The sequence below is a fragment of the Poromitra crassiceps genome, assembly GCF_964638095.1.
Source record: "Poromitra crassiceps genome assembly, chromosome: 12".
In the NCBI taxonomy this organism is placed as follows: Eukaryota; Metazoa; Chordata; class Actinopteri; order Beryciformes; family Melamphaidae; genus Poromitra; species Poromitra crassiceps.
The window spans coordinates 19034158-19055840 of NC_139632.1; the positions used below are offsets into that span (position 1 = coordinate 19034158).

Below are 21683 nucleotides of genomic sequence, written 5' to 3' on the forward strand. Positions count from 1 at the left end.
AATGTCTGTCCTATCTAAATAAAGGCAGAAATGCCCCCAAAAAACACTTTGTTTATTTAAAAATAAAAAAGATACAAAAATGCTTGAGGGGGTTTAACTAAGGCTTGGCAGATTTGTGAGGGGGCTATAGCCCCCCCTTGCCCCGGTGTAGCGCCGTCCCTTCCTAGCGCCCTTTCCTCGGCTCGTCCACTTGTAGGCTAAAGACCATAAAATGCAGCATCTGATAGGGACGGGGATAGGCATTCATTGACATTAGTGATGGAAATGTGTTGCTTAGCAGGGATTATAGTGGACTCTCAAAATGGGACAATGAATTTTCACCAACTACAATTCCCACATTCAGAAAAAGCTTGAATTAATCCTGTAATCAGTCTTTCCTTGTAAGATTAATTCATGTTTCCATGCATGACCCCAATGTATTCAGTCCTTTGATACAGGCCAATATAAAAGTTTCCCCCCCTCAATGCCGTGTTAATTTAAAGAAGTGCATATGTGTAGAGGGGTGATGGTTGCCTTGTGCGGGGGGGGGGGGGGGGGGGGGGGTTGCTTAATCTATAAGAGCATTTGAGTGGGACACCAGACTGTTTATGTCGTCCATAAAGAGATGGGAGAAGTGTGTGTCTGTGTGTGTTCGGGGGTGGGGGTGGGCGGCAGAGCTTAAGATCCATCTGTCCGTTTCATCTCTACATGGTGGCAGACAGTGAGGGGAGGTTGGGACAGACTAGAGGCCTTGTATTGGTATAATTAAAACAGATCATTTGAACCTTTTTTGGCACAGATAATAACTAGGCCCATCTGCTGCCCCTCCCCCCACCATTTAGGGGGGGGGGGGGGGACGCCAGCCAATCAAACGGTCTCATTCAATCCCTTGGACTCCCATCAGCCAATTCCTAAGTCTTTCTCATGGTTGCCCACGAGTCAATAGGATCTGCCGAGTGCAGCGGTCAGCCTGGTCTTTCACTAGTGGCAGATCTTTATTCACTGGGTGCCAGAACTGCAGTGAGTGGAAAATGGGGCCTGAATGGGACACACTTGACCTCGATTCCTTGAGAATAGGCAGTCTGGCAGAGAGCACAAATAAAGAGAACTAGAGGGAGAAAAGGCATTTAAAAAGAGGGAGAGAACCATATTTTATTATCAAGTGATTACCTTTTATTTCTATTCTCTCTTAAATTCTTGGAAAAAGACAATATCTTTAAAGCTAAAAATAATGAAATAATAAAGTGGATAACAAGACACACACACACACACACACACACACACACACATCCACAGCTGCGTTACCCTAATCCTCACCAAAACATAAAGCCCATATTGATCCATACATTTGAGTAATAAAATACATTGATGTTTCTTTTTCCACAAAAACTTTTCACACGTCTGCTTGAAGCTTCTGTCAGTTCTTTGTGCACCCACACAAGTTAATCTCAACATACCCCAACACGCATACTTTGTTGTATTGCTTATACTCCTTCGCAAATAAGCATCAAAATAGAGTAAATTCAACAAGGCTCTGCAGTATCTCTAAACAGCTTTTAAATAACCTGCCCACAACATGGCTTCTTAATGCTATTCAAAATCTGTTCCTCCATGTGAAGACAGAAATGACAATCAAATGCAGATTGGTCTGAGAATTTGTTTCAGGAGCAATCTGACAAATGTATGTTTGATTTTGTTGTATCCAAATACACCATATGTAATGGAAAGACACCAAACCAACTGGATAAATAAAAAGTCAATCAAAGGACAGTTTATTTTTTTTTGTCTTTGGTTCTGAAGATACCAATATAAACAGCAGGTACACTCGGTAAAACACTAAAAAAATTGTTACACTTTGGTTCATATACAAGTAGTAAGCCTGACAATCCTACCCTCTCCTCGAAAACAAATAAACCAAATAGAAATAGAGTTTAAACTTTACTCCAAAATAATCACTAAGACTGAGTGATAACTAGGAATAGTGAGTTGAAGGGTGCAACACTCAATACCTGATCTGATGTTAAAATTATACTCCATTTCATCTGCACATGATGGCATTCTGAAGAAGGCTGCATGTGACCGAAACATCAACCATTTGTCATTGTAACGTGTCTGTTACACGTGTAACAGACGTGTCTGAGTGTTGCATCTTTCAATTTCCTGCCATAAAAATATTTTTTTTGCAGTGCACCTTATGTCTGCTTAGCAATATGTTTTTTCATCAACTGATAACTAGGAAACCATTAGCCAGAAGTGATGGGTTAGTCACAAATGGGGGAGTGTGTCTGAAATGTGCCGTAAAAAGGAAGGACGTCGGATTCATCTGCCAACCCAAAATAAAACAAATAGGGCAGCCAACTGGCAACCTTTGTATCAGTTCACTTTGTATATTGATCATAATGTCGGAACAGAAAACATAGCCTGCACCCCCCACAGAACAGGACAAATTACGTTGATTAAAGTGATATTTCCCCCAAATGATTAGAGCAAAAAAAAAAAAAAAATCACAAGTGCAATACAACAGGGTCGACCTAGAGTTTTCAGTTGTCACAAATCAGACCAGCAGCTATAAAGGTATTGTACTATACAGCACTCTGGTACTCAGTGCTGTGTAGCAAAAACAATGTTCAACCAGACTTTAAAAGTGTCATAAAGAAGCTATCCATGTTAAGATATGTCCAAAATTAGTAAAAATACTTCACAATCATGTAGAACTACTTGCTCTTATCGCCTTTTAAATTCAAATGGACCCTGATAATCATCCAAGCCTCAGAGTTCCTGGTCAATGCTGAGAACTATGTATTGACAGACGAATATCATAAGTAGTCGTAAAGATTGTAAACCAGAAAGTGAGAGAAGGAACAGATTCAAAGAGAAATTCTGTGATCACATGTAGCGTATATGCTGTCAAGCAGAATGCAGTTTTAGCTGACTGATTAGCTCAGTATAGTGGCTGAAAAATGTCATCATATTGGACGACAATCATGATCCATTCATCCATTTTCAATGCCAAAGTATTAGTGCCTCATAACAGCTCAGCACAGTAATGCTCTTTGATGGAGTAATGCTCCTCTCTCAATAATGCTCTTTGATGGAGCAGTTAAAACTACTTTTCTGTAAACAAGGAAAAGGAGGGACAATTGTGCAGTATTGTAACTAAACATCTGTGCGTGTGTTAGTTGGTGGCAGTGCGGATGAATTAGTCAAGTCCGATCAGAATGTGAAAATAACATTCAGTCATTTAAATTAGAAAACATATTCTCAACATTTGTCAACAGCCTGGGTCTACTGTAAGAAGTATCAAAGATGAAGAGTTTTTCACTCACTTCCTCAATGGTCAGAATTTCCCCCTAAATATGCACTGGAAATAAGTAAGAGGGCTTTTAAATGGACAGTTTTAGAGACAGGACATTAAAAACAGGCTAGAGGTAGAAAACCAAGGCCTGTGTAATGTACTGACAGTGCTATGTCATTTTAGTGTTCTTGCACTGCTCCCGACGTTGAAGGAAACAGAGGCATCCCTGACATGATCTACAGGTGTGAGACACAAACAAGAATAAAATGAAAACAAAACAAACGGCTACATGTTTTCAGATATGTCGCTAAAATAGAGTAGATGGAGCCCCACTCCTTTTGAGTCCCTTCAACTTCTGTCATTCTTGAGCAGAGCCATTCCCACTCCAATACTGGGATACAGGTGTGATGTGGGGAGGAGCAAAGATAATATGAAATTTCAGCTGGAACAGGAACCAGTAGTTGGCTGTGGGGCGCGCTGTGACGGCTCTTGGAGTCATTTTTCATCGTAGACAAGAGAAGAGGACCAGGGGAGATGGTGATGGTGGCGTTGATGGTGGTCAGGCGTGCTGCGCTGCCAGCTCCTGTCCTATGAAGCGGCGCAGGCGCTCCAGATACTGGCTGTACAGTTCGATGTCGTTGTGTCCCGCTCCCTCCACCCAGAGAGGCTCCACCGCCTTGGGGCAGCGCTCGAAGAGGGCCAGGCCGTGGGAGAAGTCAATCACCTCGTCCTCCGTTCCGTGGATGATCAGCACCGGAGACGTGATTTTGGACACCTTCTCAATGCTGAGAGGGAAAGAGAGGGCATGGAGGAGATAAAGGAAGTCATGAGCTACAGTAAGTGACATCACATGTCAAAAATGTCTTTTGAGGCAGGGAGCAATGGAGAAGCAGAGAAAAGAGACAAACATTTAGCAGTGGGACATTCCTAAAACAAGCTTATCAACAAGCTTATCAAAGTAATGACACTTCCTGATAACCGCAAGTTCTACTGCTTTCGAGAGCTTTGAAAGCAGTCGGCAGCGATCGCAACAGTTTCCATCCTGGGAGAAGAGGTGGAGGAGGGTTACAAATAAAATACCTGGGCGTTCAACGACAAAACACTGGACTGGAGACGCAACACAGACTGTCTACAGGAAGGGACAGAGCAGACTCTACTTATTGAGGAAGCTTAGGTCCTTCAATGTGTACAGCAAGATGTTGCATATCTGTCTTGTTGAGGCAAGTGCAATTTCTTTGCAGCTGTCTGTTGGGGCAGCAGCATCAGAGCCGGTGACTCTGAACAAACTGATAAAGAGAGCTGGCTCTGTGCTGGCTGGGGACTACTCGGGGAGCCCCTCGAGTTGGTTGTGGAGAGAAGGATGTTGCATAAGATGCTCAACATAATGGACAACACTACACACCCCACACAACAGAAGTGTCTTTAGACACAGGCTCCTTCAGCTCCCCTGCATTAAGGACCGTTACACAAGCTCATTCCAGCCCACCATAATAGCCATCTTCTACAATCACTCACCTCTGTGCCGGGAGAGGAGACTCCTCTAAATGCACAATGCACATTTTGTATTTAAAGTCTACATTAATAGCAATATAATATGTTACGATTAATATTCTAAAGCAGGAGCTCAAAGCCTGGATTAGGGATTTCCTCCTACTTCCCTTAGATAATAATAGTAGAGTTACAATCTGGGAATCCACTGGTAAAAATAACAAATAAATAAATAACCTCGTCTCGAGGCAAGCTCGTTTCAATACCTGTCACCGGAACTCAAAGCTGAGGCTCCCGGCCGCGCACCTTTATTATGCAAATCTTAGCGACTGCTATATCCAGTTCTTACTTTGTTGTAAGTCCAACAGCACTGCACAGCATTCTTTTCGCAAGCTGCTAGGAGCGTTATTATCCGGATTTTCTTCGACCATGCCAACATATTTTGATGCTAATCAAAAATCTTTCTTGAGATTATTATTATTATTGTAGTTTTTGCATATATATAATAATGTAATTCCATTTTTCACCTATGTTATCATGTGCGTATTTATGTTGTGTGTTTTTTGTAATTTATGCAAATTGCTGCTACAACACTGGAATTTCCCATCGGGGATCGATCAATCAATCAATCTATCTATCTAATTAGTTTGGGGACAGTAACTGGCACCTAATTTGACAAAATATTTGCTGACATGAAAGTAAAGCACACCGTGGGTTACTCTTAAAGTTATAAGACATCCCAATACCATTGCAAATGCAGTGAATACTGAGAGATTTAGAACAGAATAACCTAGAAATAGTGCTGCAGTAGAGAGTGACAAATGGAAAGAGAAGAAGAGATGGAGATATGGGGGAAGCCAGCTGGACAGTAGGCTGGCACGCGCTCTCTGATCCCGCAGAGCAGGAGAACACTGGAGGCTTTCTCACAGCTCACTGCACACAGCGAGGCATTCCCTGGTCCCCGCCACCTCGTCTCCTCACCCACTGGTACCGTCTGGGACCAGACTCTGTGTTAAGGCTGGCATTGGCTGCTATACACTTTGGCAGTGCTTCTGAGACTTAAGTGACAAGACGTACAACAGGGATGGTCTCTCACTATTACTAATGACAATATCGCTCTTGTCTTTATCTTTGTTGGCCCACTAGTTTTTTGCAGCTAGGGATTAAAAACACAGCGTACAACACATTACATAGGGACAGCTTATTATTATGCCCTACAAAGGTTTTTTCATCATGAAGTTTGGACTTTCATTTAAGCGGAAATTAGACCCATACAAAACAATATGCATTATCTACTACTTTTTTATCATTTTCTTCTTCTTTCACCGGCAGGACATAGCGCATGGGAGGATCACGCTATTCCCCCCAGTTCCCCTCCCCTCCCCTCTGAACAGGTGCCCCGAACGATCAGAGGAGGCACTAGTGCAGCGACTCATTTCCACCACATATAACAGCACAGTACAGCTTTTCTCGACCTGGTCTTACTCGGCTCTACTTGATATAGACTCTGTTTCCATAGCAAGTTTACTCGCCTCCGCCCACACCTGGTCATCATAGCGACTGCATATCTGCCCTCCGCCCATAGCCGAAGTAGGCTATAACATATAACGTTAAAATTAAATCCATACACAGGACTTTTAAACTGTTTATGAAATACTGGTGCCTCTAAATGACCTACAGTGTACATGGGCAAATGTGACAATCGGCCAGGAGAATGGATATCACTTTGTTGTTACTCAAACTCACATGCATGCGCTGCGCGAGGGACGGGGGTTGCGCTACGGGGAGAAGTGAAGCCTCTACCCCGGCGGCCTCTCACCAGGCAAGACCGCGGCTTCACTAAACCCCCGCCTGCGGCCTAGCGGAGCCGACGCTGCACACAACTACAAGGGCTTCCTGAGGAGCGGACTGTTTCTCTCTCAAAACAATTGAAAACCACCGCCATGTTAAAGCCGAGTAAGGAGATCGATTTTATTTCACCAGAGCCGAAGGCAGCAACACTAAAGACTGATGGAAATAACATAACAGAAGAGAAGGTAAGCCCCACTAAACTGGTATGCAGCATTGACAGTCAGTAGATAGAGTAAACACGATTCTGCCTGACCAATCAGTCGTCTACAGTGTTTTCACGTCACGGTATGGTACCGGGTCCACAGCGCTGGAACCTCAACAAAGCAGGGACCAAAACTAGCACGACTCAACCCGGGCTGTCCACGTTTTTGATCGGTGGAATGAGACAAAAAAGCGAGACGAGCTGGGCGGGGCCGCGCTGATACCGGCGGTGGAAATGGGCCAATAGCCTTAATCTGGCTTCCCACCCACAGACACGGCCAATTGTGTCTTTATGGAGGCCTGACCAAGCCGGAGGCAACACAGGGCATGAAGCTGCGACCCTCATGTTGGTAGGCAGGGAATCTACAGCTGGCTACACTACCCAGATGCCCTCATTATGTACGGTCAAGAACCAAGTTAAGAACCAAGAATACTTTTGTCAGCACAAGAGATAATGAAGGTTAATCATGAAGACATATTCTCTTGGTCTTATGCTGTTACTGCCCTTTAGCTTTGTTGGGGAGTTTACATCAGCCACCCATATTCTGTAATACTACTTCATAGCCTGTTGATCATACCTGGAATTATGACGAAATCTGATGACATCATGTCAAAATATTTAATATTTGTTCTTTCTTTTCAAATTCTTTTTTATGTTTTAATACAGATGCAGTCAGTGTAGAGCAGGGATACTCAACTTGCTTTGCCCGGGGGCCACTTTCGTGAAATGATAGAAGGCCAGGGGCCAGTTAATAAACAAACAATATACATTTTTCTGTAGCGGATTGTAGGTTTTTGGGGTGTCAGCCGGAGTTTAGTCTGGCAATGTTGTGCACACCGGATAGTTAGTTAGGTTAAGTTAGTTAGGTTAAGTACATACATAAGTGCCTGGGTAGCGAGCAGACGGCGGTATTTGACAATTTAGCAGCTAAATCATAGATTATTGAAAGATAAGCCATATTCCAGACTGAAATGCTATAACAGAGTATTGGCCAGAATGACATGAATGAATGAATTAATTAATTTTATTTTGGATAATGCAGACATATATATCCAAGGGATAACATGAAAAGTGTGTACACTTATTTCCATCATGGTCCCTGATCTTTAAGAACATGACATACAGTAATATAAGAGTATCAGATAAAACAATACAAATCAGACAAGGGATAAACGGAACTTGAGATTAAAACAAACATACCATAAAACGATAGAAACAATAAAACAATAAAAGGAACTAGAAATTAAAACACATACCATAAAACAACGGGGGACTCTATTCGTATTTTAACCTAGTTTACTCATCAAGAATTTTTTCAAAAGGTTTTTAAAACCATTCAGGGAATTGGCTAGCCTGATTTCGTTGGGGATTTTGTTCCACTCTTCTTCCCCAGAATAGAGGAACGTGCTTCTTCCTACTTTGCTCTTCAAATTACCGTAAATTCCGGACTATAAGCCGCACCGGACTATAAGCCTATATATGTTTTAATGGGTTTTTTTTTTTTTTTTGTGTTTTAATGTTTAATTACCATATGTAAGGGTTCATGCACAGAGGGGATTGTCGGGAAAGAGATGGCTGTTTGAGGAAGCTCCCATTTATTAACATTTCAACAAAACAACATAACACAACACCACCTGTGTTTCTTTTTTACAGTGCACACAGTGTCATACAGTGTCATACAGTGTGGTGAAAAGAGGGCAAGAGAGGAAATTAAAACAGAAGTGGATTTATAGTTAGAAAGAGTGCTAAAGAAGAGAGAATTCTGTTTTTTTTTGTTTTTTTTCTGAAAAAATCCATAGATAAGCCGCACCGTTATATAAGCCGCAGGGGCCAAAAAAGGCCAAAAAACGGGAAAAAAGACGCGGCTTATAGTCCGGAATTTACGGTAGGCAATTTCAGATCTGCTACACTGGCTCATGTTCCGGCTATGGATGTCCCGGACATATTGGAAGTACTTGTTGAAATAGTTGGGGCAACGGTCATGTAATATTTGATAAACCATGACAAGTTTCAGCTGTTGGACTCTGTTTTCAACTGGGAGCCAATTCAACTCTTTGAAGTGGGATGGGCCAATGTGCGTTCTTGGGCTGAGGCCAAGGATGACCCTCATGAGTTTGTTTTGGGCTTTTTTGGAGTTTGTCTTTTGATTGTTTTGTTATGCCACTGTACCAGTATAAACAGGTGTAGTCATAGTGGCATTGAATTAAGGACGTAGCTAAAGTCCTCATTGTCTTCATGTCCAGGAACTTGGATATTCTTGCTAAATATTTAGTCTTTGCATGAATTTTACCCGTGACGGAGAGGGCCATGGCTTCACTCTTCATACACTGATCAAGTTGACTTCCTAGATACGTTACACAATCCTTGTCCTGTAAAATGACACCATTACATTCTACCGAGAGACTGGGTTTGTTCCTTAATTTAAACTGTGAACCAAAAACAATACATTCAGACTTGACATTTGGACACTTATTCAGCGGGTATCTTGCAGGTTGCGTTCAGGTACACTGTAAAACACTGTACACTGTTTTTTTTGCAATTCCATCGCGGGCCACACAGGGGGGGGCGCCCGCGGGCCGCATGTGGCCCACGGGCCGCAAGTTGAGTATCACTGGTGTAGAGCATTAGACATAAGTTGGTTGACAGTGGTAGCAACATTGTTACAAATAAACCAATGTCAAATCTACCCCCCCTAATTCCCAGGTTGATATGACAGTAATTATAGCTGATATTCTCATGAGTGAATGAGGAACATACACTCGATAGAAGGTGACACACACATACTGTATGATTTAGATGTGCTTCTGTGCTAACCTGACGCTGCTGGCGCAGATGGTTTGTTCTTGTGCCATCTGGGAAGGAGTCGCTCGTTAAACCGTTTAAAATGGCAGGTACTTTCAAAAAATACCTGGCAGGTGATTGGATGAAGCATCTGTCTATCACAGGCTCGCTTGTTGCTGTCGTCACACCTAAATCCCGCCCATAGCTGCCTCCTAGGACGCTGTTTGGTTGCAAACCACTGGTGGTTCGGATTCAAACCAATAGATTGAAGCGTGGCAAGATGGATTTGTTGTGTGATTGTGATTGCATGATCTCAAATCCAGCTGCCTTTCAAATCAGAAAGTTATCTTGCCTGTCCAGTTTTGTGCAATATATCAAAAGCTAAAACCAAACTAAGTCCTCCAGTTACCGTATTGTCATGAGAACACGAGTGTCAAACATCCCTTTTATACATGAGGCTAAGAAAAAGAATAAGCGTGACAAGTGTGATGGAGAGATACAAAGAGACAGAAGGAGAGAAAAGCATCTCCAGCAGTCAGACACTCACTTGGGGAAGGCGTCGAAGCAGTAGGTCTTCTTTGTGTCGGGGAAGGCCACTCTCATGCCGGAGGTGAGGGGCGAGTGAAGCACCACGGCGGCACACTCGTAGCGTGAGGCTAGGTCCACAGTGGGCACTGTGCCAATGCTCTGTCCATACAGGATGATATTCTCTGGGCTAATGCCGTACCTGGTGTAAACACACACAATACAGGATGATATTCTCTGGGCTAATGCCGTACCTGGTGTAAACACACAATACAGGATGATATTCTCTGGGCTAATGCCGTACCTGGTGTAAACACACACAATACAGGATGATATTCTCTGGGCTAATGCCATACCTGGTGTAAACACACACAATACAGGATGATATTCTCTGGGCTAATGCCATACCTGGTGTAAACACACACAATACAGGATGATATTCTCTGGGCTAATGCCGTACCTGGTGTAAACACACATACAGGATGATATTCTCTGGGCTAATGCCATACCTGGTGTAAACACACACAATACAGGATGATATTCTCTGGGCTAATGCCATACCTGGTGTAAACACACACAATACAGGATGATATTCTCTGGGCTAATGCCGTACCTGGTGTAAACACACATACAGGATGATATTCTCTGGGCTAATGCCATACCTGGTGTAAACACACATACAGGATGATATTCTCTGGGCTAATGCCGTACCTGGTGTAAACACACATACAGGCTGATATTCTCTGGGCTAATGCCGTACCTGGTGTAAACACACATACAGGCTGATATTCTCTGGGCTAATGCCGTACCTGGTGTAAACACACATACAGGCTGTTAGAACACGGCTCTCTTGAATACTCGATTCTGATTGGTCAATCAACAATATTCACCGGTCATTATTTCTCGACAACCGACCGCTGCTCTGCCACACCTGGATTAATCAGTTGATAAGAGCCTTTTGTCAGCAACCACTACTAATTAGGCCAACCAGTTGCAGCTGTGGTGTCTTGTGTGCCAATTACGAATGAAACCGCTTTGTCGTTGAAAACGCTATTAAAAAATCTATTTGAATAATTATTTTTGTCAGATTATTGAATGATTTAGTTGTAGGCCGTGTTCTAAGCGGGATAATGTATATTGAGGCGGTGATTACTGGGAAATAATGACCTTCAGGTGTACGATTAAGCCCTCCGCTGGCGCGTCGGGCTCAATCCACCTGTCGGTCATTATTTCCCCCGTAATCACCGCCTCAATATACATTATCCCTTACATATTCTCTGGGCTAATGCCGTACCTGGTGTAAACACACAATACAGGATGATATTCTCTGGGCTAATGCCGTACCTGGTGTAAACACACAGTACACGATGATATTCTCTGGGCTAATGCCGTACCTGGTGTAAACACACAGTAGCATTGGCAAAGAGACAGAGATAAGGTTCTATCTCATATAGGCTAACCAGAGCAGTGCTCTGTTGAGTGCTGAGTGCAGTACTGACAGAAATATGAAGCAGGGCAACAGCTGCGACAAGGCAGCGCCGCTTTGCACTAATGAGACACTTTATCACGGGGACAATGTCCTTGAGAGACATTTACCCCCTGCATCCCTTCTCTCATCCAAGCATCTCGCTGTCTTTCTCTTCCACTGCATCGGTCTCCCATAACTGTGCTCACTGCCTCCCAGGTCCAGCCCAGTCCCTCCCTTTCCACCTGTCGTTTCTTAATCATTTCTCCACTTTAATAGCCCTCCTCTCCACCACCATCTTCTCGCTCTGCCACCCTCTATCCTCTTTTCTTTTCCCACATTATTCTCCCCTGCACATATACATCTCACATATCAGTTGTGTCTTCTCCCCTGCACATATACATCTCACATATCAGTTGTGTCTTCTCCCCTGCACATATACATCTCACATATCAGTTGTGTCTTCTCCCCTGCACATATACATCTCACATATCAGTTGTCTTCTCCCCTGCACATATACATCTCACATATCAGTTGTGTCTTCTCCCCTGCACATATACATCTCACATATCAGTTGTCTTCTCCCCTGCACATATACATCTCACATATCAGTTGTGTCTTCTCCCCTGCACATATAGATCTCATATATCAGTTGTCTTCTCCCCTGCACATATACATCTCACATATCAGTTGTGTCTTCTCCCCTGCACATATACATCTCACATATCAGTTGTCTTCTCTCCTGCACATATACATCTCATATATCAGTTGTCTTCTCCCCTGCACATATACATCTCACAGATCAGTTGTGTCTTCTCCCCTGCACATATAGATCTCACATATCAGTTGTCTTCTCCCCTGCACATATACATCTCACATATCAGTTGTGTCTTCTCCCCTGCACATATACATCTCACATATCAGTTGTCTTCTCACCTGCACATATACATCTCACATATTCATCTCACAACCCTAACCTAACTAACTATTCTGTGTGCACAAAATTGTCAGACTAAACTCCGGCTGACACCGCTACAGAAAAATGTATATTAATGTTTGTTTATTAACTGGCCCCTGGCCTCCTATCATTTTACAAAAGTGGCCCCCGGGCAAAGAAAGTTGAGTATCCCTGCATTAAAGGCTTGATTTCCTCCTGGGTTATTGTGAAAATGTGTCCCCTCACAGCACTGCAAGACACTGTATAACAGGGTTCCCCAAATAGCGGACCGTGATTCTGGCCCACGCTAGAATTAAAATATATATATACAGTGCATCTGAACGCAGCATGCAAGATACACGCTGCTCTCCGTTTTTTTCTTCTTTTTTCAATATTTTATTTAAAATTTTCAGAACAGTCCGCAAACAAAACACACAAACAGGCTTGGACACATAAAAAAACAAAAACAAAAACAAACATTATCAACATTCAATATTACAGCGTGGTGCTACAAGCCGCTTAAGGTGCTTATGTACTTATGAGATATTGTGCAAGGGATCCCACGCAAGGGGTCCACGAGCAACCAGCCAGGCGAGTCACCTGTCAGGCTGTCACCCCTAACCTCATCAAGGTAGGCCAGGAACGGGTCCCAGATGGCCAAGACATTTTTGCGCTGCTTTCCGTTTTGACCTGGCTATGAGCCCCTCCCCCTCTAAACAAACACTGGTCCAGAGCAATATGCAATATGGAATATTTTTCACTAATCTTGATGACTAAAAGGCTAAAAGTAATCTCATGTGTAAGAAATTACTGTTCTACATTGAGGAAGTTTGAAGTAAAAAATTTAACAATTAACTCATTGGTTTTGGATTTATTTAGCTTCAAGAGTGCATTTTTGTTCTTGTGTGACCCTCAACAAAGGCTTTGAGAATCCCGGGCCACTTACTGATACTTATGCTTAAATTAACCCACTCATATTCGCGTTTATTTCAAGAAAAACATTTTGGCTAGTGGAAATTCTAATTGGCTGGTAACTTTAAAATCTAGCAGCCATATTGGCAGGTGGTCAAAAAAGTTAATTTCAAGCCCTGCAGGGAGAGCAGGTGATGACATAGGAGTGAGTGAGAAAAGGATCAAATATTGGTGGTTAAGACTGAATAATGATATCACAACTGTTCATTTAAAATGAGTTATTCCTCTAAATCTGGCTTCACATGTCCAACATTTTTCCATTCGGCCCCCAGCCCTCGGCCCTCAGCTAAATGTGGCCGTTGGTGAAAAGTAATTGGGGACCCCTGCTGTATAATAAACCATCCACTGAATGGCACGTATAGGCTAATTATATATCATGTCATACCGTGTGCGCAGGGCGTGCCAGGCGGCATCGATGTCCGCGTAGAGGTTCTTCTCAGACGGCTTGCCAGTGCTGACGCCGTAGCCTGAGTAGTCGTAGGAAAAGATGTTGCAGTTGATGCGAGTCCCAAGGCCGATGTAGAAGCTGCTCATCTGGCCCAGGTCGACTGCGTTACCATGGGAGAAAAGCACTGTAAATCTGAGAGACACAGACAGAGCAAAGGTGGTTAGTACACGGGCCAACAAATATAGAGTTACACACAGAGTCAAAGATTTCAATCCCTGTCAGCGACTTCAGTTATATAGTTGGTAATACAGGACACATACAGACTATACAGCGTTTCCGTTTGTGTATTTGGATCCTCGTTGTCTGTATCCCAAATCACTGACACAATACATGATGGTCTACATCTTGTATTATAGCTCTGTTACCAAGACATATCTCTCCATCTGTTTACATGCACAGATAAACGTTTGTTACAGTCTCCCTGTGGCCCACACTCAATAGACAACCATGTGCACTGAAAATACTTCACAGCCATGCATCTGAACACTCTTCTCCAAGGCCAGCACACAAGAACACTTAGAGAAACTTCACACCTTTGCCTTGGGCTTTGCTTGAGTACAAACGCCATATGATCTGTATGAATACTGGAAAGTGAGGCTGAATGATGACGGTGTGGCAGATGGGACTAACGGCCACTTTTAACAGTGGCATCTGGCATGTTAAAAATGGAGGATAAACACAAGTCAATTCGAGATATTTATCCCATCCTTGGGTGTGACCGGATAACTCTGACAGCACTGAATTAAAGCAACCTGTCGTTAAAGACAGAAACAACACGTTGACTTAGATCCTGTGCGAATACATCTCTTACTGGAACTGGCGAGTGTTGGAGGATTGGTTTACCAAGATGGCGTCATGTCAAATGACTCTTACTTCTAGACATTTTGTACAACCGGAGTAGCAGGGTATCCACTATAAGCCCGAGGTATTATAGACCTTGCCTTTTATTCATGAATGCATGTTGCCGTCTCCAGAGCAATCCGATCCTTTTTTCTACACAGAGATTGGTTGAGTTACTGCCTCTGTGGTTTGGGTTTGTGGACCCATATAGGTCAACGTTGATCTCTTGGGCATTTTACTGATATATAATAAAGACGACCATAATGTATATAGTTTGGATGAATTCTTGTGTAATACTAGATAGGCATTCATACAAGATAGATAGACTGTCTGTAACACAAGCCTGTCCATGTCTTTTTCATTGTTTTGGTAAATTAGTCAGCAGCAGCAGCAGCAGCAGCAGCAGCACAGTGCAGCAGGGTATTCACCTTATGTAGCCACTCCCATTTGACCCGGTTGTGTGGTCGTGTGACGAGTTCCGGCTAAAAAGAAAAAGAAAAAGAAAATGGCTGGCTGCTCCAATATCATCTAACTCTGAATTAACTAATAATTTAGCCAAAAATAAAAGCAAACAGCAATGTCTAAGAATGCAACGCCATGTAACTGGCTCGTTAAGTCTCGCATTCCAGGGAATTACGTTAACGTCTGCGGGGCTTATAGACGTCAGTGGCTCGAGCGCTCGGAGGAGAGAAAACTATCTGAAGCTTTCTTTGTTGGAGTCCAGGTATGTTTTACAAGAAAGTGCTCGTGGCTAACAGTGGATACCCGCTTGCTTGCTGTGTACCGAGCTCAAAGTAGTAGGCTACATTCTTTGTTTTACCCCCTGCACTGTCCGCTACAAAAACAACTCCCTTCTTCATGACGTTCTTTCATATTTGGCGCCGTGACCGCCGGAAGTGTTAACACGACCTGGAAGAATTTGGCCCACCCCCGCGTCTGAACATAATGAATAGGGACCATAATCGAAGCGGTCGGCACATAAAATAAGAGTTAAACTTAAGCCAAGTGGCACCACTCCTAACAACTACCATTCACAGCCTGTAAACTCGGTGATACTAACTCACAGCAAATCATGACTGACAAAAAAAATTTGAACGGGCTTTAGACAAGGAAAGAAATGGTCAAAACAGATGACAATGATCCATGAAAAAAAGTAGGAAGGGCACAACTTTGAGACAGCTGACTCATCAGAGAGACAGCTGTACAGGACGTAGACCTGGCTCATGAGCAAAAAAGACAAGAGTTAATGCAGAGGAGATGAGAAAGGAAGGTGTGGAGGAAGTCTCTGAGGAAGTGTGAGACATTGACATAAAGGAGAGATAGGAAAGGGAAGGCATGTTGTAGCCTATACTGCAGTGGTTCTCAAACTTTTTCACATCAAGGACCCCTAAACTGACACAGATTAGACCACGGACCCCAATTTTATCCCAGGGTCCCCCTTGTGATAAGATTTTAGCTTTTGTGATGACCCTCCAACTCTTCTGGCCCTGCCTTGCAGGAGCCTGGTGTTTCAGTCATTAGGCTGATTGAGTGCACCTGGGCCCGGTGCACTCATTGGGCTTAAAGCCCCCCTCCAGTCAGTTGATGTTCTATGAAAACGTTCTAGTACGTCATCTGATTTGCACCAACGAACTTAAAGGATGGCTTTACTGATAATCAACCCACTTTTGTATCATATATAATCTCTGTAATATAAGCACATGGGCAGTGTTTACCTTCTCTCTCGGTTTACCTCAAGGAGAAAAATCCTCCTGCAGAAACTCCGCCCCCGCCAGCTGTAAGTCATTAAGGCTCTTTAAGGCTCTCATGCATTTCTCATGGGTGTGCGCATACTTTAAAAAAAAAAGCAGATTCTGCCTCTCCAGCAGAACTTCCGCAGCTCTGTTGTGACACGTTGTGACGTAAAACGCGTCACAATGGATGAGTGCTTTGCCAGAGGAGGAAATGGGAGATCTCTGTGAGCAAAATATAGAGAAGGTAAACACTGCCAATGTGCTTATATTACTGAGATTATTAATGATACAAAGTGCGCTGACTATCGGTAAAGGCAGGTTAATCAACACGCCAGGTCATGACTCAGCAACGCATGAAATCTTTAAAAAAATGACAATACACTGGAGGTGGCTTTAAGAAGTCAGTCTCTCTCCCTCCTCACCTTTTGTTCTGTTCATTTAATGTAGTGTGTGTGTTGTCTAGTTATTTTCTTGTAGTTTTAGTTCATAAATTATTGTTTTTACCTTTTCTTTGGTGTATGACTCCCCATTTGTTACTCCCTTGAGCAAAAAAAAACAATAATTTATTAACTAAGGCCATGTCCACACGCAGACGGAACCGATCTTTTTTTTTTCCGTTTAAAAAGTTTTCCATAAACACGGAATCGTTTCAAGAAATGTGTGTATCCACATGAAACCACTGAATACCACTGAAACCGCTGTAGTATATACCGGTATGCCGGGCCGGTAAGTGGCGCTGTAACGCTGCCACAAAGTACACCAAAAACAGAGAATAAGACAATCTCGTCAATAATGGCATTCAACCACTAGGGGCGCACAGTCTATAATGTGTATCTCACTGTAGCGAGCAGCTTAAACCCTTGGCTTTGCTGGGAGATTTGCCATGTCGATGAATAAAATGATTAAAGCTATACAGGCAAATGCAGAGCTGTTCAGCGGGGCTGATGGTCTCCCTGTAGCCTACAATATAGAATGTTAACGTTCCTGATATCCACTTCCATGATCTTTAGACATATGTTGCAAACACATCCCAGCGTATTGGCCGCTCCTGCACATCACAGCACAGGTTAAATGATGCAATATAAATATAAACTTATATAAACTCATGGCATAAATGTGTTTTTATTGAAAAAGTGGCGTCAAGTAAGCTAAAGTCTTGTTGGAGTGGACACGAGTGGACATCACAATGCGAACATCACAGTGTGGACATCACAGTGCAACATTCACCTTATTCACCACGCCCAATTTTTCTCTCTTCTGCGTTCGACGCAACGTATTTGTTCTTCCGGTTCAGCGCTAGTTGGTGGCCATTTTCAAAATAAAACGTCAGTATGAATGAAGTTTGGCAACATTCAGAATTAAGCTACACTGCAGCCAACTTCAGTTACATGTTCATAATGTTACTGCTGCGAGGAGCCGATGGCTGTACCCGGTCGGCATTTAACGTTAGTTACAAAAGCATGTTGACAGTGTTTTCTCAGTGCCAGTAGCCTAACTACAGTAGGGTTTGACAGATAGCTAGTCCGACCGGTGTCAGCACAGTCAGCGCTCCCTGCTCGTTAAAGATTTCCAATAGGCGTTATTCTGATAAACTGGTCACATATATGTTACGTTCTCACCCGACAAATATTAAAACTTTAAAACAGTTTGGGTTTTTTTTTAGCTTGAAAACAGCTTTTTGGCAAGTATAAATGACTGCGGGAGGCGTACTCTACTTCCGTGTTTAAAACCGGAAAGACGATTACGAAATGACGTCATGCAGAAGCGTCCTTGTATGGGCAAAGAATAAGGTGAATATTTCATTTTGTCCAATATTCAAATATTCCAGAATTGCATGTTGTATTAAAAATAAATATTATTTCTATCTAACACGTTTAGCCTGATTGTGTTTGTGTTATTGTAAAAACCTAGCCGCCGCTAAGCCTTCTGGGAAATATCCGATGAAGGGAGGGGAGGGCAAAAATTTGCGTATTCTCCCAGAACGTATACTCCCAGGACGCTGGTTCCATCTGGACGAAACGTCCATACGAGAAAAAACTTTAGCGGATACACCTAACTCGTCTCCGTGTGGACATGGCCTAAAACTAGGGGAAAATAACTAGGCAAACCTCATTGAACAAAACAAAAGCTGCATCGGTGAGGAGGGAGAGAGAGCGCACCGGACCCAGGTGCACCCAATCAGCCCAACCCCAACACCAGACTCATGCAAGACAGAGCTAGTAGAGTGGGAGGGTCATCACACGTTTAGATGTTTGTTTGTTTGTTTGTTTGTTTGTTTTTACAGAAAGTGTATGAAACCCATGACCAAAATAGTCATACATTCTGTCATTGTGTTACTTATGGATGGAATTCTAGTGAAAATAAATTATGGATGTTGTGTACTGTAGTGAAAATATTTTGTTACCCATTTTGCTGGGGACCCCCCCTGGAACCCCCTCAAGGACCCCACTTTGAGAACCACTGAACAATCAATGAATTAGTACACGTCAATTATATCTATAACCTTTCAAACGACCCACCTGGCATTAGGGGCACAGCGAATGTACATGCAGCCAACTCTGTTCCCCCGGCTGGAGCGGGTGAGGAACACCTCTGTGGTGTCCAGCTCCCTCTGGGAGTACTGAAACTCTGCTCTCTCCGTCAGGTGGAGCTTCCACTTGCTCTCCACAGCACTGGCACCTCCGCTTCCCCCGACCGCCGCCACTCCCCGCGTTCGCAGGCCCGACGTGCCCGTTGTCCCTGGTGCCGCGGAGCCCGCCTCGAGGTCCGGGAGGAGGGCATATGTGGGCTCAGGGGGCAGGAAGGCCAGCTTGGCTGCAATGCGGCCGGGACAGGGAGGGCAGCAGAACAGGCAGCAGAGCTCACTGAGAGAGAGGCCATTCATCCTTCACTGTGGAGGAATAGGACAAGAGGGTCACTGTGGTAATGACTCTACATTGATCCCAGTGTTAAGACAATGCCAGACTTATTACAATGTGATGCACAAGGAGGCGTAGAGTGTCTCAGTGCGATTAAGATTGGCACATAACATCACTCAACAACACATCAGTGCAAATGAAGACCTACTGTACCTACCTGTTGAGCTGAGGAGCTTATTCAGCCAGGGCACAAATATGTTGGAAATAAAAATAGAACAAGGAAAACCTCCCTTCTTCTTTCAGTTCAAAAAAAAAGTTAGACAAATACAAACCAGGATGCTGACAGTTGTCACAATGTCAGCAAAAGGAGGGGGGGAAGTAGGCTAACGCTAAAGAAGTGAAGCCTACTGGCTGACAGCGAAGTGTTATTTTGAAATTATGTGGGTTGTTTTCCGAGTTGTTCTTGAAGTCCACGTCAAATCCATTTTTCCGATGGTTCAGAGGTCGATCGGTGGTTTCAGAAATGATTTGCTGTTCCCCAAAAGGAAAGCGTATTGCTTCTTGAAGAAATCTGCGGTTCCTCCTGTTTTTCAGCTGTGTTGACAGCACGTCTCGAGAAACTGACCAAAACAAACTCTGAACACTTTTCAGTTCTTGAGAAACAAGCTCACCCTTGTAGCTAACTGTACGAATAAATGATATTATAACAAGTGCAACGTTCGTTAGTTTCAAAGTTACGTGTTTTGACCGGGGAAGTACCTGCGCCTAACGTTACCAGCTAACGCTACGGTAACATTTGAGTAACATTACACTGCTTAAGCTAGCAAGAAGACAGAAACACGGTTGCTCCAAAAACAACAACAACCTCCATTCACGGACACACACGTCTAACAGCATTCAAATTGACCGAAAAGAGAAATAATACGCGCTATTGAATCCCTGAATCCATCCACACTGAAGGACACTGACGTTCCTGCTGACTTTATGGATAGCGACTGTCATTTAAATTGATCCGTGTACGTGTGCCCGTGCGGTATTTTCCATTATTTCCCCTTCTCCCGTTTCACCGCATCCGGAAGTGACAGCTGACAGGACGTGACGTGAGGGAGTTTCCATTGGACAATTAAGGAAAACTTGAACTATTTAAAGAGGAATAAGATCGTTTTTTGTTATTTTGTTTTTGTTTTCAATAAAGATTGAAGAAAAAAGGAAAACTTGTTATCTCAGTGAGAACATTTTCTTTCTTTCTACAGCCAAATGGTGAAAACCATGGGTGACAAAAGTTGCAGCAAGATGAAAATGTATGGCAGGGGGTGTGCGAGCAAGATTGATATATAAAATTATGAAGTTTATCTTGTAGGAATGAGAGTGGTATCAAAGGTGGCTGGAGTTTTCAGTAATCTGCATGAGTTGGGAAAGTTTATGGTAAAGAAAGTTGGTGTGAGGGCATTAAGCATTACTAGACCTGTTTATTAAGGTGGTTAATTAATGCTTATTAAGCATTAACCAACCCTTAATTAATGCACCCTTAGTAAACATTAGTTAACGTTAATTAAGGGTTAAGTAATGCTTAAGGTTTGCTAACCCTGTTAATTAATGCTTATTAAGCATTAATTACCCTTAATTAACCCTTAATTAGTAGGCTACACTTATTATAAAGTGTTACCAACAGAAGCCAGAAAGAAAGGAGTCACTCCTTTCGTTCTTACCGTGTGTGCGGTGAGAATGAAGAGATTTCGGGAAGGGATGAAAGAGGATTCTAAATTGCTCTCAAAACTGTTCCTTGGCTATGTGTGTTATAGAGCAATGATTCCCAACCAGGGGCACATGTACCCGTAAGGGTAGGCTACTTGAGCAGCTTGCAGGGGGTACTTGGAAAGATTGAGGATTGCAAGTTATTTCCAAAATTATTAAAAAAAAATATATATTCCAAATAATTTCATAGGCCCATCTTTGTGAAACTGACGACTTTTTTCCAATTGAAAACTGTCAACATTGTATTAAAGGGGAGTCATTCAAATGATTTCCATTTACTAATCAGCTAGAGGCCTACTAAAAGTTTAATATGAGCTTAATAGAATGAATTAAGAAGAATTATCAACACACATGAGTGAGGGGGTACTGGGCATGGCAAAACAGTTCAAGGGGTACATAAGACAAAAAAGGTTGGGAACCACTTCTCAGGTGCTTCTGCTGTCAGGAGTATGGGCATGTGGCTGCTGTGTGTACTAAAAGCAAAACATGTAGATGTGGGAAGACTGACTGACTGTGTGTGTGTGTGTGTGTGTGTGTGTGTGTGTGTGTGTGTG

General features: G+C 43.0%; 1 protein-coding gene across 1 annotated transcript; it reads right to left on the minus strand.

Annotated features, from left to right (window-relative positions):
* Positions 1-1230: 1230 nt before the first annotated feature.
* On the minus strand, positions 1231-20372 carry abhd17ab (abhydrolase domain containing 17A, depalmitoylase b). The gene is made up of 5 exons (XM_083647718.1): positions 19592-20372; positions 19036-19406; positions 13881-14075; positions 10144-10323; positions 1231-4059 (listed from the first exon to the last, which is right to left on the minus strand). The coding sequence occupies exons 2-5, from the start codon at positions 19398-19400 to the stop codon at positions 3834-3836; spliced, it is 966 nt and encodes a 321-aa protein (XP_083503844.1). The 5' UTR covers positions 19401-19406; positions 19592-20372; the 3' UTR covers positions 1231-3833.
* Between the last annotated feature and the right edge of the window lie 1311 nt (positions 20373-21683).